A 16,409-nucleotide genomic window follows, 5' to 3' on the forward strand; every position below is an offset into this window, starting at 1 on the left:
CCTTCAAAAACATGAGCTTCTCGGGCTGAAGCTTTTATTCTGAAGCGACAGAAGAAGCTTGAAACACAAAATGTCACATCCCCTCATCATCATATAATTATAACCAGTTAAATGCCGTGTCCTCATTCATCCATATACAAATACAATGTGTCCTTTTTGATTATAACTAAAGTGTATGTGAAGTGTGGAATATGAATATTCCATAAAGTGTTGGTCATTATCAGATGTCTTGTCTTTCAGGTGAAAGATGAAACTGTGGCTGGTTTTCATGTGTTTGTGTCTGAGAGTCGTCTCAGGAACATTTGACCGCGTGTACGAGGAGCACGGCATCATGGGTAAGACCTCGGACCTCCTGCTGTCACGACCCCGACCCACTGAACCTTGAACATTTGGTCACTTGAGTGAATCCTCTTCTTCATGTTGTTTCCTCAGACCCGGAGGATGTTCTCAGTGTGAGTGTTCCCCTGGAGGGACCACAGCGCCCTCTACTGGGAGGATCACTGGTGCTACCGTGTTACTTTGAGGTGCGTTAACGTGAGCGTTATTAAAATACGATACACTTGTATTATATTATTGATTGATATATTATTAGATTCCTAATTTTTTTGTAATAATCCAAATCCACTGGTTTAAAGAAGCCCTATACTTTATTTAATCGTTACATTACAAACATTAATGAGATTAAGATGTGACTCAGCTATAAATCAGAAGATGATCCTCATCTCACTCTCTGACTGTGGCTCTGTGAAGCCTCTTTGACTTTTACTGTAAGTGTTATTATATCAGCTGCTGTTTCCTCTGTGAACACATCTGAGAACACATCTCTGGTGATGTGTATCACTGCCTTTAATGATCCTCACATATCTGTGTTTCTCCTGGACATGACTTGTCGGTGAATGATGTGGTTTCTGTTTTCAGGACCACACAGTTCCAGACCCAGGAGCTCCCACCATCACGCCACTCTCCCACCGCATCAAGTGGAGCCTGGTCACTGAAGAAAAGGTCACGACCATCCTGGTGGCGATGGAGGGACGGGTGCTTATCACAGACAGTTACCTGGACAGAGTTCTTCTGCTGGGATATCCCCAAACACCAACTGACGCCAGCATCCAGATCTCAGATCTGCGGTCTAGTGACTCAGGAGCGTATCGCTGTGAGGTCCAGCACGGCATCGAGGATGACCACGACCTCGTCCACCTGCAGGTCCAAGGTGATGAGACGGCTGGAATTCACATTACTCCACTTTTTTATTAATATTCCACCTAACAAACATAATTATTTAATATGACCATAACTCAAAGGACCAATAATGGTTCCTGACCGATAACAAACCTTTAAAGTCCTGGTTGACGTCCTCAGGCATCGTGTTCCACTACCGAGGCATCAGGGGGCGCTACAGTCTGACGTTTGACCAAGCGGCGGCCGCGTGCTCTCAGAGCAGTGCCGTGGTGGCTTCACCTGAACAGCTCCAAGCTGCGTTCGATGGCGGTTTCCACCAATGTGACGCCGGCTGGCTCTCTGATCACACAGTCAGGTCAGTCTGTGACCTCTAGTCCTTGTTTTGTATTGTGGTAATAGATGATTCCACCAGGTCTCCACAGCAGCCAGATAAAAACCAGCTCTTTCTCTATACGGAACAAACATGAAACCACTACACATAAACCTGCTGCAGCTGGTCTCTCTCTGTGGCAGCCAGCTGCTCTCGGCTCTGAGCCTCCTCCACATTCACCAGTTGAGGATTCGGTCTAATGTCAAAGCTCCAGTCCAGTTTATACAGTAGAAAAACTCCATTACCAGTTAGAGTCTTTCATTCCAAAGCTGTTTCCAGCAGAATTAACCCCAATCGTGTAAGAAAAAAGGACTTAAAGCATCAGAGGTAAGAATACAGAACAAACTGTCTCTACATATTAAGACAAAAACCAGCAGGACCAGTGAAAAGGTGGAGAAGTCAAATGTTCCATCAACAGGGAGAATTCTTAAAAGCTATGACGTTGAGTTTTGTGATGATGACATCATTAAACCTCAGGTACCCGATCCACGACCCTCGTGAGCAGTGCTACGGAGACAAAGAGGAGCTGCCGGGGGTCCGGACGTACGGTGTGAGGGACCTGAACGAGACCTACGACGTGTACTGCTTCTCAGAGAAGATGACAGGTTCTTTGCTCCACTCCACTCTCAGCTCCTTCTCTCCTGCTCCACCTGATCATTCTAACAAACCTTCTCATGTGGTACAGGCAGAGTGTTCCACACGGCCGCAGCAGAGAAGTTCAGCTTCTCTGAGGCTGTGGCGGCCTGCTCCAATCAGGGAGCTCAGCTGGCCACCACAGGTCAGCTCCACCTGGCCTGGCAGGGAGGGATGGACGTGTGTAACGCCGGCTGGCTGCGGGACCGGAGTGTTCGATACCCCATCAACATCCGGCGGCCGCAGTGTGGAGGAGGTCTGTTGGGAGTGAGGACCGTCTACCTGCACGCTAACCAGACAGGATACCCCCGTCCTGAAGCTCGCTACGACTGCTTCTGCTACACCGGTGAGTCCGTGTGGAGGCACGTGCACATCTTCACGTGCACATCTTCACATTCCTAACCCTAACCCTTTATCACAAACTTAGTCATGTGACTTTTACATTACACGCCCTGAATTATCACTATCATCAGTTTCTAGGAACGTGATGGGATGAGGAGCCCGCGGTCAATGGGACCAGTTTGAACACAGTTTTTGAGTTTTCACACTCTTCCCCCTCCTCTTCAGAGTCTCCTGATGACGAAGGCTCCGGCCTCCCAGAGGAGGGCAGTGGCGTTCTGAGCGTTAGCACAGTGACGCAGCGCCCTGAGGAGTTCTTCAGGAGGACGACCACAGAGAGCGAAGCACTGGGAGAGCTGGAGACTCAGCAACCCACCGCTGTGGATTTCACAGAAAGTCCCACAGAGCTGCCGCTGCCTCAGCCGCCCAGCGTCACCGACCTGATAGAGGCTGTCACCGCCCGGCCCGGCGTCAGCAGAGAGCCCAGCAAAGGCTTTGTGATGCCTCCTACTGGTCAGTAATAGAGCTGCAGATGCATGTAATGAGATGGTGATGAAATGTTTCCCCAACACAACCCTTCCTCTTGTTGGTGGATGCAGGCGTGGTCTTCCATTACCGCTCCGGCTCCGGTCGCTATCGGTTCACCTTCGTTGAAGCTCAGCTGGCCTGTCAGAGCGCTGGAGCCTCCATTGCCACAACAGAGCAGCTGCAGGCAGCATATGAGGCCGGTTATCACCAGTGTGATGCAGGATGGTTACTGGACCAGACTGTGAGGTGACTGGGAAATACATCTTCAGAGCAGTTGCAGAGATTCCTGAGCTGAAAAGGACTTAAAAGCTCATCACATTTTGTTATTTTCCAGGTATCCCATTGTTTTCCCTCGAGAGGAGTGCGCTGGAGATCTGGGGGATCAACCCGGAGTTCGCTCGTACGGTCTGAGGCCCGGAGACGAGAGATATGATGTTCACTGCTACGTCGACGGGCTCAAAGGTACGAAGGTAGAGGATTTATTTTGACTTTTATCTTGTTACTAAGTAAAGACGCTTTCATCTGTTCCCTGGCTGCTGCTCAGGTGAGGTGTTCCATGTGGGATCTGCTGAGGGCTTCACCTTCGCTGAGGCTTCTTCCAGCTGTCGAGAGCAGAACGCCGTGTTGGCCTCCCCTGGAGAGCTCCACGCAGCCTGGAGGATGGGTTTGGACAAGTGCCGTGCTGGTTGGCTGCTGGATCTGAGCGTCCGGTTTCCCATCAACAGGCTTCGAGCCCAGTGTGGAGCAGGGAAATCTGGAGTGCACTCTGTGTACGCTAGTCCCAACCAGACTCACTTCCCTGAAGACGCCAGATTTGATGCATACTGCTTCAGAGGTAAACACTGAATGGTTCATGCTCCTCATTCGTCTCAGGAAGTCCTTCATCTTTTTCTGTCATTACTTTATTCCTGCAGCTGATCTTCTACCTATTGCAAATGAAACTGGACTGAACATCACAGAAATCCAGGAGGTGCTTCTGAACCTGACGTCCATCACTGAGTTGTTGAGGCCGGGTAAGAACAAATTCTTAGAACAAATCTGCTCCAATGTTTTTCATTCACCACATTCCTCACACTTTTCTGTTTTATGCTTTCAGCTGTTCCCTCGGTCGCCCCTCCAGTCCCCGTGGAGTCGTCAGGCTCTGGTTCGGGTTTCGCAGACTTTGGTTCAGGGTCTGCAGTCGGAAGTGCCTCTGGCGGTCCCTCAGGAGACCTCTCTGGTTCTGGAGACCAGGTTACCTCCGGAGACCTCTCTGGTTCTGGAGACCAGGTTACCTCCGGAGACCTCTCTGGTTCTGGAATCCAGGTTACCTCTGGAGATCTCTCTGGATCAGGAGACCTCTCTGGTTCTGGAATCCAGGTTACCTCTGGATATCTCTCTGGGTCAGGAGACCTCTCTGGTTCTGGAAACCAGGTTACCTCTGGAGATCTCTCTGGGTCAGGAGACCTCTCTGGTTCTGGAAATCCGGTTGTCTCTGGAGATCTCTCTGGTTATGGAGACATCTCTGGTTCTGGAGACCAGGTTGTCTCTGGAGATCTGGCTGGAAGCGGGAGTGCAGAGCTGCCCAGTGGAGTGTCTGGTCTTTGTAGTGCAGATGCTTCTGGATCAGGTCTTAGTGGAGGAGAATCTGGGATCGCTGTGGTTTTCTCAGGATTTGACAGTTTTGGCTCTGAAGAGGGCTCAGTTTCAGGAGGATTCCAAGAAGCTGGAGAGGGGAGCACAGGAATTCTGAAGTTCCCTTCATCTGAAGTGGGCTCTGGAGTGCTCAGTGGCAGCGGGGACCTGTCTGGATCTGGTGCTGGATTTTTGTTCAGCTCTGGTGAAAGTGAACAATTCTCTGGCATGCCATCCGGTTTCATCACCAGTCAGGACTTTTCTGGGTTCAGCGGTTTCCCATCAGGATTTTCCTCTGGAAGTGGACACTCAGGAGAGCTTTCAGGAAGTGGAGATGCTCAAGTCTCACTGATTGATTGTGAATTGATCGATGTGTCCTCTCCGATTACCCACAAGGAGCATGAACTTGTTGGGGACCGGCAGGTGTTTAGTGGATCTGGAGACATTTCAGGTTCTGGGATTCTCAGTGGCGATCACAGCGGGTCTTCTTCAGGAAGTGACTCATGGTTCTTCTCAGGCGTGACCTTGGTGGGGTCAGGGTTCACTGAGCTTTCAGTGTCATCCTCTGGAGAGCAGGAGGCCTCTGGGTCTCTACTCTACAGCTCTGGAGAGGGAAGTGGACACTTGTCTGGGTTTGGTAGCTCAAGTTTCATCTCTGGGTTCACTTCAGGAATGTCTGGATCAGGAATGTCTGGATCAGGAATGTCTGGATCAGGAATGTCTGCATCAGGAATGTCTGGATCAGGATGGTCTGGATCGAAGTCCTCTACCAGCGGCGAAGGCAGTGTCACATTTGTGTCTGGAGATTTCCTGACAGAAGCATCTGGAGATGCTCTGTCTCTGGAGCTGGGACAGGGGTCTGCAGTGTACAGTGGAGAAGGAAGCTGGAGCAGCAGCGGCGACGACACGTCCACAGGCACCAGCATCTCCTCAGGAGTTTCCTCAGGAGTTTCCTCAGGAGTTTCCTCTGGAGTTTCCTCTGGAGTTTCCTCTGGAGATCTTCCACAGGCCCTGCTGCCCTCGTCCTCGGGATGGGGGTTAACAGACAGCACAGCAGGACCGGAGGAGGCTGATGTATCACAGACTCAGGATGAAGTTCACGTGACCCATGGTCCTGCACTCGCCCCCGCAGGACTGGCTGCTCCTCCCACCGCAGAGACACAAAGCATTGTGGGAAAAACAGCCACGGTGGAAGGTAGGCCAACACACTTTATTTGTATCTTAATACTGGAGCAGATCATAAGACTGAGTTGTGTTTATCGTTCTTTACCTGTTGGTCAGGTGACCTGGACCCGTGTGATCCGAACCCCTGTGGTGACGCTGGCTGCTCGGTGGAGGCCGGAGCTGCTCTCTGCCACCGTGAGTCACTTTGACTTGTGTCCCTCTTCGTTTAGATTGTGTTGCATGTCTTTGTGCTGTGGTTCTTTCTCAGAGGAACATTAACTTTGTTGTTATTTTCTGGATCTAAACTGTCTTGTCTCCTGCTGTTCTGTCCTGATGTGTTTGCATCTGACTTCATGTTCCGTGTGGGTTTGTGTGTCAAGCTGCTTGTCAGACCTCTATCAGCTCTATGAGGTTGTGCAGCCTGTGTGTCACGTGTTCAGTTCTTCAGTCGTATATGTTATTTTTGGTTTGCTGTGCCAGGACGTCGCCTCCAGTCTGCTGTCTGCATGACAAACTTCATGTGTTCTCTGGCATCATACATGTGTGTGTTCTGCATCATGTGTTTTCTGAATCATGTGTGTGTTCTGCATCATGTGTGTGTTCTGCATGTTGTGTGTGTTCTGCATCATGTGTGTTCTGCGACATGTGTGTTCTGCATCATGTGTGTGTTCTACATGATGTGTGTTCTGCATCATGTGTGTTCTGCATCATGTGTGTGTTCTGCATGTTGTGTGTGTTCTGCATCATGTGTGTTCTGCATCATGTGTGTTCTGCATGTTGTGTGTGTTCTGCATCATGTATGTTGTGCATCTTCATCAGATGTTTCAGTAGCTTCACTTACTCCTGATCTGTGAAAGTCCTCCTCTCCTCTCCTCCTCTCCTCCTCTCCTCCTCTCCTCTCACTCCTCCTCTCCTCCTCCTCTCTCCTTCTCTCTCTCTCCTCGCTCTCCTCTCTCCTCTCTCTCCTCTCTCCTCTCTCCTCTCTCCTCTCTCCTTTCTCCTCTCTCCTCCTCCCCTCCTTCCCTCTCCTCTCTCCTCTCTCCTCCTCCCTTCCTTCCCTCTCCTCTCTCCTCCTTCCCTCTCCTCTCTCATCTCTCCTCTCTCCTCTCTCTCCTCTCTCCTTTCTCCTCTCTCCTCCTCCCCTCCTTCCCTCTCCCCTCTCCTCTCTCCTTTCTCCTCTCTCCTCTCTCCTCCTCCCCTCCTTCCCTCTCCTCTCTCCTCCTTCCCTCTCATCTCTCCTCTCTCCTCTCTCCTTTGTCCTTTCTCCTCTCTCCTCCTCGCCTCCTCTCCTCTCCTCTCCTCCTCTCCTCCTCTCCTCCTCTCCTCTCCTCCTCCTCTCCTCCTCTCCTCCTCTCCTCCTCTCCTCCTCTCCTCCTCCAGAGGTAGACATGTGTGATTCCGACCCCTGTGCCAACGGAGCCACATGTGTGGGGGGTTCGGACTCTCCTCCTCTCCACCTCTCCTCCTCCTCTCATCCTCTCCTCCTCCTCCTCTCCTCCTCTCCTCTCCTCCTCCTCTCCTCCTCTCCTCCTCGCCTCCTCTCCTCTCCTCTCCTCCTCTCCTCCTCTCCTCCTCTCCTCTCCTCCTCCTCTCCTCCTCTCCTCCTCTCCTCCTCTCCTCCTCTCCTCCTCCAGAGGTAGACATGTGTGATTCCGACCCCTGTGCCAACGGAGCCACATGTGTGGGGGGTTCGGACTCTCCTCCTCTCCACCTCTCCTCCTCCTCTCCTCCTCTCCACCTCTCCACCTCTCCTCCTCCTCTCATCCTCTCCTCCTCCTCTCATCCTCTCCTCCTCTCCTCCTCCAGAGGTGGACGTGTGTGATTCCGACCCCTGTGCCAACGGAGCCACATGTGTGGGGGGTTCGGACTCTCCTCCTCTCCACCTCTCCACCTCTCCTCCTCCTCTCATCCTCTCCTCCTCCTCTCCTCCTCTCCTCCTCTCATCCTCTCCTCCTCTCCTCCTCCAGAGGTAGACCTGTGTGATTCCGACCCCTGTGCCAACGGAGCCACGTGTGTGGGGGGTTCGGACTCTCCTCCTCTCATCCTCTCCTCCTCCTCCTCTCCTCCTCTCCTCCTCTCATCCTCTCCTCCTCTCCACCTCTCCTCCTCCTCTCATCCTCTCCTCCTCCTCCTCTCCTCCTCTCCTCCTCTCATCCTCTCCTCCTCCTCCTCCTCTCCTACTCTCCTCCTCTCCTCCTCTCATCCTCTCCTCCTCTCCACCTCTCCTCCTCCTCTCATCCTCTCCTCCTCCTCCTCTCCTCCTCCTCTCCTCCTCTCCTCCTCTCCTCCTCCTCTCATCCTCTCCTCCTCCTCCTCTCCTCCTCTCATCCTCTCCTCCTCTCCCCCTCCAGAGGTAGACATGTGTGATTCCGACCCCTGTGCCAACGGAGCCACGTGTGTGGGGGGTTCGGACTCTCCTCCTCTCCACCTCTCCTCCTCCTCCTCTCCTCCTCTCCTCCTCTCCTCCTCTCATCCTCTCCTCCTCTCCACCTCTCCTCCTCCTCTACTCCTCTCCTCCTCCTCCTCTCCTCCTCCTCTCCTCCTCTCCTCCTCCTCTCATCCTCTCCTCCTCCTCCTTCCTTCTCCTCTCCTCCTCTCATCCTCTCCTCCTCTCCTCCTCCTCTCATCCTCTCCTCCTCCTCCTCTCCTCCATTCTCTCCTCCTCTCCTCCTCTCATCCTCTCCTCCTCTCCTCCTCCAGAGGTAGACCTGTGTGATTCCGACCCCTGTGCCAACGGAGCCACGTGTGTGGGGGGTTCGGACTCTCCTCCTCTCCACCTCTCCTCCTCCTCCTCTCCTCCTCTCCTCCTCTCCTCCTCTCATCCTCTCCTCCTCTCCACCTCTCCTCCTCCTCTACTCCTCTCCTCCTCCTCCTCTCCTCCTCCTCTCCTCCTCTCCTCCTCCTCTCATCCTCTCCTCCTCCTCCTTCCTTCTCCTCTCCTCCTCTCATCCTCTCCTCCTCTCCTCCTCCTCTCATCCTCTCCTCCTCCTCCTCTCCTCCTCCTCTCCTCCTCTCCTCCTCTCATCCTCTCATCCTCTCCTCCTCTCCTCCTCCAGAGGTAGACCTGTGTGATTCCGACCCCTGTGCCAACGGAGCCACGTGTGTGGGGGGTTCGGAGTCTCCTCCTCTCCTCCTCCTCTCCTCCTCTCCTCCTCTCCTCCTCCTCCTCTCCTCCTCCTGTCCTCCTCTCCTCCTCTCATCCTCTCCTCCTCTCCTCCTCCAGAGGTAGACCTGTGTGATTCCGACCCCTGTGCCAACGGAGCCACGTGTGTGGGGGGTTCGGAGTCTCCTCCTCTCATCCTCTCCTCCTCCTCCTCTCCTCCTCTCCTCCTCTCGACCTCTCCTCCTCCTGTCATCCTCTCCTCCTCCTCCTCTCCTCCTCCTCTCCTCCTCTCCTCCTCTCCTCCTCCTCTCCTCCTCTCATCCTCTCCTCCTCTCCTCCTCCAGAGGTAGACCTGTGTGATTCCGACCCCTGTGCCAACGGAGCCACGTGTGTGGGGGGTTCGGACTCCCCTCCTCTCCACCTCTCCTCCTCCTCTCCACCTCTCCTCCTCCTCCTCTCCTCCTCCTGTCCTCCTCTCCTCCTCTCATCCTCTCCTCCTCTCCTCCTCCAGAGGTAGACCTGTGTGATTCCGACCCCTGTGCCAACGGAGCCACGTGTGTGGGGGGTTCGGACTCGTACGAATGCTTGTGCCTGCCGAGCTACGGAGGGAAACGCTGTGACGTGGGTACGAGAGCAGCTTCAGCTAATCACTACTAACAACTGCCTCTAACAACACATGCTAACGTCATGTAGCATCACGGTGACTCATGAGGAATCATGCAGACGTACCAGGTGTAACTGTGGTGATCCGTTCTAACACTGCACCACAGTGAAGTAACTAAAGGTCGACCCAAATCACACAAACACATATTTCACTTGAAAACAATCCAGAGTTTCAGAGGATGATGGAGCTCAGTGCAGGTGGCTTCACTAAATCCTTGAGATTATAATATTTTACACACTTGAAGATAGATAGATAGATAGATAGATAGATAGATAGATAGATAGATAGATAGATAGATAGATAGATAGATAGATAGATAGATACATACATACATACATACATAGATAGATACATAGATAGATAGATAGATAGATAGATAGATAGATAGGTGAATAAATATCATACCAGATTATTACTTGACAGATGCAGTATATTGAATCTGGGCTGTACCAGAAATCTCTGAAAGAGCAAACGAAGCCAAACTGTCGACCAAATATTCTTTGGGGATTGGAAGTGTAAAAATATGTGTTTGTGTGATATGGGTAAACTGGTCCTTTGACATCAAACCATCAGAGTAAAGCAGGAGAGTGAATGGAGCCTTTAGATGTTTCACCAAAGGAACATTTTACAGATGCATCATCAGGTTCCTGCTGTGCTCGGCCTCCCAGCTGAAGGGGAGTTTGTATGTGATTTTCCATTCTGAGGGGATGTTTGTTTTATTCATCATGATGCCAGACGGGGCCGTGCACTGGGTGAGATGTGTGTGTGTGAAACTGAAACACTTCTTGGGCTGTGAACGATCTCAAACTCTGTGTGGAGGCCTGAACATCACAACCACAGTGAGAAGATAGAGCAGCTTCTCCTCAACGGCTTCAGTTTAACACCCAGTACATGAGGAATCATGTGAAGTCCTGGTCTGAGTCTCGGAGCTCTGAAACAGAACCTGAACCTCTGTCCCCTCCTCGCTGCGGCGGCTGCAGATGAGCAGCAGTGTGAAGACGGGTGGACGAAGTTCCAGGGGAACTGTTACCTGCACCTCTCTGACAGAGAGACGTGGCTGGACGCCGAGCACCGCTGCCGGGACCGGAACGCCCACCTGGTCAGCATCATCACGCCAGAGGAGCAGGACTTTGTCAACGGTGAGTTTAGAATGTGTTGGACTGATGCCAGAGACAGGATGAAGAACAAGTCCTGATGAAAGTCCACGTGTCTTTGCAGCAAACGCTCAGGACTATCAGTGGATCGGCCTGAATGACAAGACGGTAGAGAAGGACTTCCGCTGGACAGACGGTTCTCCTCTGGTGAGTCCCTGATCCACCGTGTGTGCTGGGTCAGCTCCTGAGAGGCTTCCAGTTCAAACTGGGAGGAGGAAACAACCTTTGGACGTTTAAATCCATCTCAAGTTTTCAGTTCCACCAATTCTGCTGCACAGATTTCAAATGTGTGTGTCTGTCTGTGTGTGTGTGTGATTCTCTGCAGCAATTTGAGAACTGGAGGCCGAACCAGCCGGATAATTACTACAACGCCGGAGAAGACTGTGTGGTGATGATCTGGCACGAGGGGGGGCAGTGGAACGACGTGCCCTGCAACTACCACCTGCCGTTCACCTGCAAGAAGGGTCCAGGTAACGTTCTGATGATGCCGACCAGCAGGTCTTATTGTTATGGATCAGGTTTCTCTTCCTCATGGGGTCTTTGGGGTCGTGGGGTCTTGGGGCCTTGGGGTCTTTGGGGTCTTGGAGCCATTAGGGTCTTTGGGCCTTGGGGTCTTGGAGCAATTATGGTCTTTAGGTCTTTGGGGTCTTGGGGAATTTGGGGCCTTTGGGTCTTTGGGTCTTTGGGGTCTTGGGGTCTTGCATGGGGCCTTGCGGTATTAGGGTTCTTGGGGTCTTTGGGTCATTAGGGTCTTGTAGTCATTGGGATCTTTGGGACTTGGGGTCTTTGGGGTCTTGGGGACTTTGGGGTCTTGAGGTCTTTGGGGTCTTGAGGTCTTTCGGGTCTTGGGGTCTTGCATGGGGCCTTGTGTTCTTTTTGGCCTTGGGGTCTTGGGGCCTCTGGGGCCTTGTAGTCTTGGGTGTTTTGGGGTCTTGGAGCCATTGGGGTCTTGGAGGCATTGGGGTCTTGGGGGTCTTGGGGGTCTTGGAGCCTTTGGAGTCATTGGGGTCTTGGGGTCTTTGGGGTCTTGGGGTCTTGGGGTCTTTGGGGTCTTGGGGTCTTGCATGGGGCCTTGCGGTATTAGGGTTCTTGGGGTCTTTGGGTCATTAGGGTCTTGTAGTCATTGGGGTCTTTGGGCCTTGGGGTCTTTGGGGTCTTGGGGACTTTGGGGTCTTGAGGTCTTTGGGGTCTTGAGGTCTTTCGGGTCTTGGGATCTTGCGTGGGGCCTTGTGGTCTTTGTGGCCTTGGGATCTTGGGTTCTTGCGTGAGGCCTTGAGGTCTTGGGTGTTTTGGGGTCTTGGAGCCATTGGGGTCTTGGAGGCATTGGGGTCTTGGAGTCATTGGGGTCGTGGCCTCTGGGGCCTTGTAGTCTTGGGGTCTTGGGGTCTTGGGGTCTTGGGGGTCTTGGGGGTCTTGGGGGTCTTGGAGCCTTTGGAGTCATTGGGGTCTTGGGGTCTTTGGGATCTTGGGGTCTTGGGGTCTGGAGCCTTTGGAGTCATTGGGGTCTTGGAGTCATTGGGGTCTTGGGGCCTCTGGGGCCTTGGGGTATTGGGGTATTGGGGGTCTTGGAGCCTTTGGAGTCATTGGGGCCTTTGTGGTCTTGGGGCCTTTGGGGCCTTGGGGTGTTTGGTGCCATTGGGGCCCTTGGGGCCTTTGTGGTCTTGGGGTATTTGGTGTCATTGGGGCCTTTGGGGTCTTGGGGCCTTTGTGGCCTTGGGGTCTTGGGGTCTTTGGGGTCTTGGAGCCATTAGGGTCTTGGGTTCTTTAGGTATTTGGGGTCTTGGGGTCTTGAAGTCAGGTTGACTAGGGACTCAGACCACAGGTATGAATGAGCACATGAATGTTGGACACATGATTCCACCCGTGTCCTCTGGTCCTTAGTGTCTTGTGGCGCCCCCCCGGAGGTGGACCATGCCCACATGTTTGGTAACAGGAAGGAGGAGTATCCTGTGAACTCCATCATCCGATATCGATGCGACGCAGGGTTCACACAGCGCCACCTACCGGTGGTCCACTGTAAGGCAGACGGACAGTGGGAGGAGCCTCAGGTGGAATGTACTGACGGTGAGTCGCTCTACATTTATCAGAACTCCTGTTTGGTTCCTGTCACTCAACCTTCTCCTCCCTCGCCACAGTGAAAGCCAGAAGAAGAACCCAGAGGAGGAGCCGGAGTCCAGCAGCCGAGCTCCACTGAGGAGGAAGAAGAAGAACCCAGAGGAGGAGCCGGAGTCCAGCAGCCGAGCTCCACTGAGGAGGAAGAAGAAGAAACCATCGTTTGGAAAGAACATTTCAGTGAAGAGGATTTGAACAGTAACATTTCTGGATGGATGGATAATATATTTCATTAGGGAGACATCATTTTATTGTTTTGAGTATATTTTCAGTGTGTTGTAATATATTTGTCTTTGTTGAAATCCTTTGTGTTATATGAGCTGTAGATCTGTATCAAACAGAATTGTGTTGGTGTAGATCTGCTTCACGATGTTGTGTGTTTGTTTCCTGTTTTAACAGTTTTTATTTAACGTCAGTTCTCTGTATTGTCTGGTTTTCACACTCAGGATATCAGGCCTCATTTTGAAAACCGAGTGAAACCCTGCAGCTCAGGAAACACACGCACACGCTCTGTTCATGTGGCTCAGAGGTGATTCAATAATCAGCTGCTGAGGATATGAACACACCAGGAGATTTACATCCCAGATCAAAGCCTTCATGGTCAGTAGATTGTTTGACAATTCAAATTAGTCCTTTAAGCACAAGAACAAACCAAAGTCCATATTCTGCATTTTAGTTTAAGTATCTCAAACTATAATTAGTTATATTATATTATATACATTTTTAAGAAATATGAATTCAGATTTTATTATTTATCCCAAAATGAGTGGAAACCCTATTCAACCAAAGAGAAACAAATATATATTTAGAAATGAAGGTGAATTAAACAGTTTTATTTATTGGTTCCACTCGGTGACAGAGTCTCTGCTGGACCGAGCCCGTTTGGACATTCAGTCCTGATGGGAGACGACAGCAGCGTCGGGGGGGATGGAGGTCGGGCAGATCCATAATGCATATTTAATAGATTTGAAGTGTAGCCACAGTTTGTGGTTTGAGTCTTGTGTTGTCTATGTTTAGTGTCTGTGCAGTGCACAGTGTCTGTGGAACAATGAACCTCTTCTATCTGTTTTATTTCTGTACCTCAGAGGAAATACTTTGCTGAAACACACAGTGGGAACTGCTTTCATGTGTGCACTTGTTTTGTGTGGTAGTTGTGTAGGCTGTGCCTCCTTCAAACTGCACTCAGCTGCTGAGAGGAGCTTCAGGAGAAGCTGCACATCGACAAGGAGGAATCTGCTGATTCTCTGCGTTTCTTTGTTCATGTAAATCTGCTCTATGTCATTTCTCTGCCATGAGGCCACGCCCACAGACATGAATGAGTCTCAGTGTCAAACTGACTCAAGCTTCACAACACAACAGCAGCTGTTTGAGAGGAAAGCCCTGACACGGTTCCATGTTCATACTGGAAAAAATAAAGAACTTTAAACACAAGCTCACAGTGACTGTTTATTTCCTCTCATGTGATTCAGGTACAGACACTGAGCTCAGTGTGTCTGTGGCTGCAGCTCAGGTGAGTCCACTGACTCAGCAGTCATAACACTACAGTTAATGTGTGTTGACTAAGGGCGTGTTGCACATGGCGTCAGTGTTAATGACTGAACAGAGGCCTTTTCTCTGAGCCCCCCCCCTCACACGCATCTCTCATGTTTATACCTCAAACATGTCGTCACAGATGTAACGTGTCCTTGGGTCTTGAAAGGAAAGATATAAAATCAAGATATTATTATGAGGCCCGAGCAGTGAGTCGGGGGGTGGTCCGGCCTAGACGCTCAAGTTGTTACCAAAGTTTGCAGGAAATTCAAAAACCCCAAAAAGTGATTAATTTGGAATTGGCAACAGCGCCACCTATACATAGCCCCTGAGTTCACCTTGACCGATCTTCACAAAAAAATGAAACACAGTTGTATCATATTCAGACACACAAAAAAGTCTCTCACTGCAATATGAAAAACACAACAGGAAGCCCACCATTTTGCATCTAGTGGCATTGTGGTGGAATAGTGGTATTCCACATTCTTGCTTTGACTAGGGTGACCATATTTTCATTTGGGAAAACCAGGACACCTTGTCGGGGGGGGGGGGGGGGGGCTGGGGGGTGGGCGGTCATGTGGAGGATGCTGCTGCTTTAATAGTATTTTATTATTATTCAATTATACCGGTATATTATATTATATAGATAGAACAAGATATTTACAGTTGGTTTATTAAAAATGCTTTTCAGTAAAAGTCAATAACAATAACTCCAATAACAAATGATAATTTTATTCAAAATGTATTTATTCAAAATGCTTGAGTCAACAATTCCTGTAATGAATGAACAGCACAATGAAAGAAATAATGTCGCATCTTAACATCCTTCACTTCACTATCAATAACTCTGAACTCGAAATAACACTCACTTAGCCTCAGTTATGAACAAAATAAAGTCTGTTTTGTAGGGCTATTGGGGGGGGGGGGGGGGGGGGGAATTAACCAATGAGCTGATTTACAATCATTGAATATAATTAAAATAAATAACAAATGAGCTAATTTACAATCAGGTAGCCTATTGGAGAAAATAAATTAACAAATGGGCATAATACAAAAAAAACCCTCTTGTATACTCGAAAAAATAACTTAAAATATACAAAAAATAATAATAATATTAATAAATATCAACACACCATCTTAACTTCCCTGCTTAATCCTTGTCTCCCTCTTCATCTGTTTTGTCCTCCTCTTCGTCTGGTTTTTCTTCCTCGTCCTTCTTTGCCCATCTGTATTTTGCTGTAGAGCTGATCTTCTTCAGCAGTGTCTTGTGGCCCAACATGTACGTGTGAAAGTCCTTGCATGACATATCTTTGAGATTGTATTGCACAAATAGGATCCCTTTCAAAGATGGAACTGAGAGCTGGTTCCTCTCCTTTGTCCACTGGCTCTGCATCAGTGAAAACACTCTCTCCACATTTGCATTATGTGGAGAAAGTGCGAAGACAAACTGTGCCATCCTCAGCAGCTCCGAGTAGCATCCCATGCTTTTGGCCTTCTCGAAGTACTTGACCCACCTCTGGTGCACCTGCAGGCCCATGAATGCTTCATCCTCACTGCAGCTTTCCACAAATTTCTTTAAATTGGACACTTGGTCAAAGCATTTCACATCGTCAATTGCCACCCCTTTCTCCTCAAGGTACTTGATGCAGGCCTCCACATCATCCCACTTAGGTGCCTCGCTCATGTCCATCCACATGAAAGGTGTGAATTCTTCCATGGGCGCCATCCATTTCTCAAGGTACTCCAAGCATGAGCTATACATGCCTAGCACATCCGCCATGAACTTGTCACATCCCTCTCCAAGTCCTTCTCTGCGGTGTGCGGCAAGCAGTCCCTTGACTTTCAGGGACATGAAATTATTGGTCTTCCGTTCAATAACAACGTTGTGGATGCTGCTCAATATTTTCTTGATTTCCATGATGGAGTTGTCCTCCCTTTCCATCTCCTGAATGTGGCAGTGGAAGATGGACATGAGGGAGTGCATGTGCCACAAATACACCTCACTAAAAGGGTTTTCAA

At 50.4% G+C, this 16,409-nt stretch overlaps 1 protein-coding gene across 1 annotated transcript; it reads left to right on the forward strand.

Annotated features, from left to right (window-relative positions):
- The first annotated feature begins 247 nt into the window (after positions 1–247).
- On the forward strand, positions 248–13,590 carry LOC133957239 (aggrecan core protein-like). The gene is made up of 18 exons (XM_062392721.1): positions 248–335; positions 433–524; positions 919–1,210; positions 1,360–1,534; positions 2,027–2,154; positions 2,235–2,528; positions 2,750–3,034; positions 3,121–3,295; positions 3,384–3,511; positions 3,594–3,884; positions 3,964–4,062; positions 4,146–5,858; positions 5,945–6,022; positions 10,575–10,733; positions 10,813–10,895; positions 11,074–11,218; positions 12,630–12,812; positions 12,884–13,590. Exons 1-18 carry the CDS (start codon positions 248–250, stop codon positions 12,940–12,942), a joined length of 4,467 nt encoding a protein of 1,488 aa, XP_062248705.1. The 3' UTR covers positions 12,943–13,590.
- The last annotated feature ends 2,819 nt before the right edge of the window (positions 13,591–16,409 follow it).

Source organism: Platichthys flesus, chromosome 1 (genome assembly GCF_949316205.1).
Source record: "Platichthys flesus chromosome 1, fPlaFle2.1, whole genome shotgun sequence".
NCBI lineage: Eukaryota > Metazoa > Chordata > Actinopteri > Pleuronectiformes > Pleuronectidae > Platichthys > Platichthys flesus.

Coding starts and splice junctions, on each gene's coding strand:
- LOC133957239 (XM_062392721.1), top strand. CDS start 248: ATGAAACTGTGGCTGGTTTTCATGTGTTTGTGTCTGAGAGTCGTCTCA. Junction 3,885..3,963: donor TGATGCATACTGCTTCAGAG/GTAAACACTGAA, acceptor TTATTCCTGCAG/CTGATCTTCTACCTATTGCA. Junction 5,859..5,944: donor AAAAACAGCCACGGTGGAAG/GTAGGCCAACAC, acceptor CCTGTTGGTCAG/GTGACCTGGACCCGTGTGAT.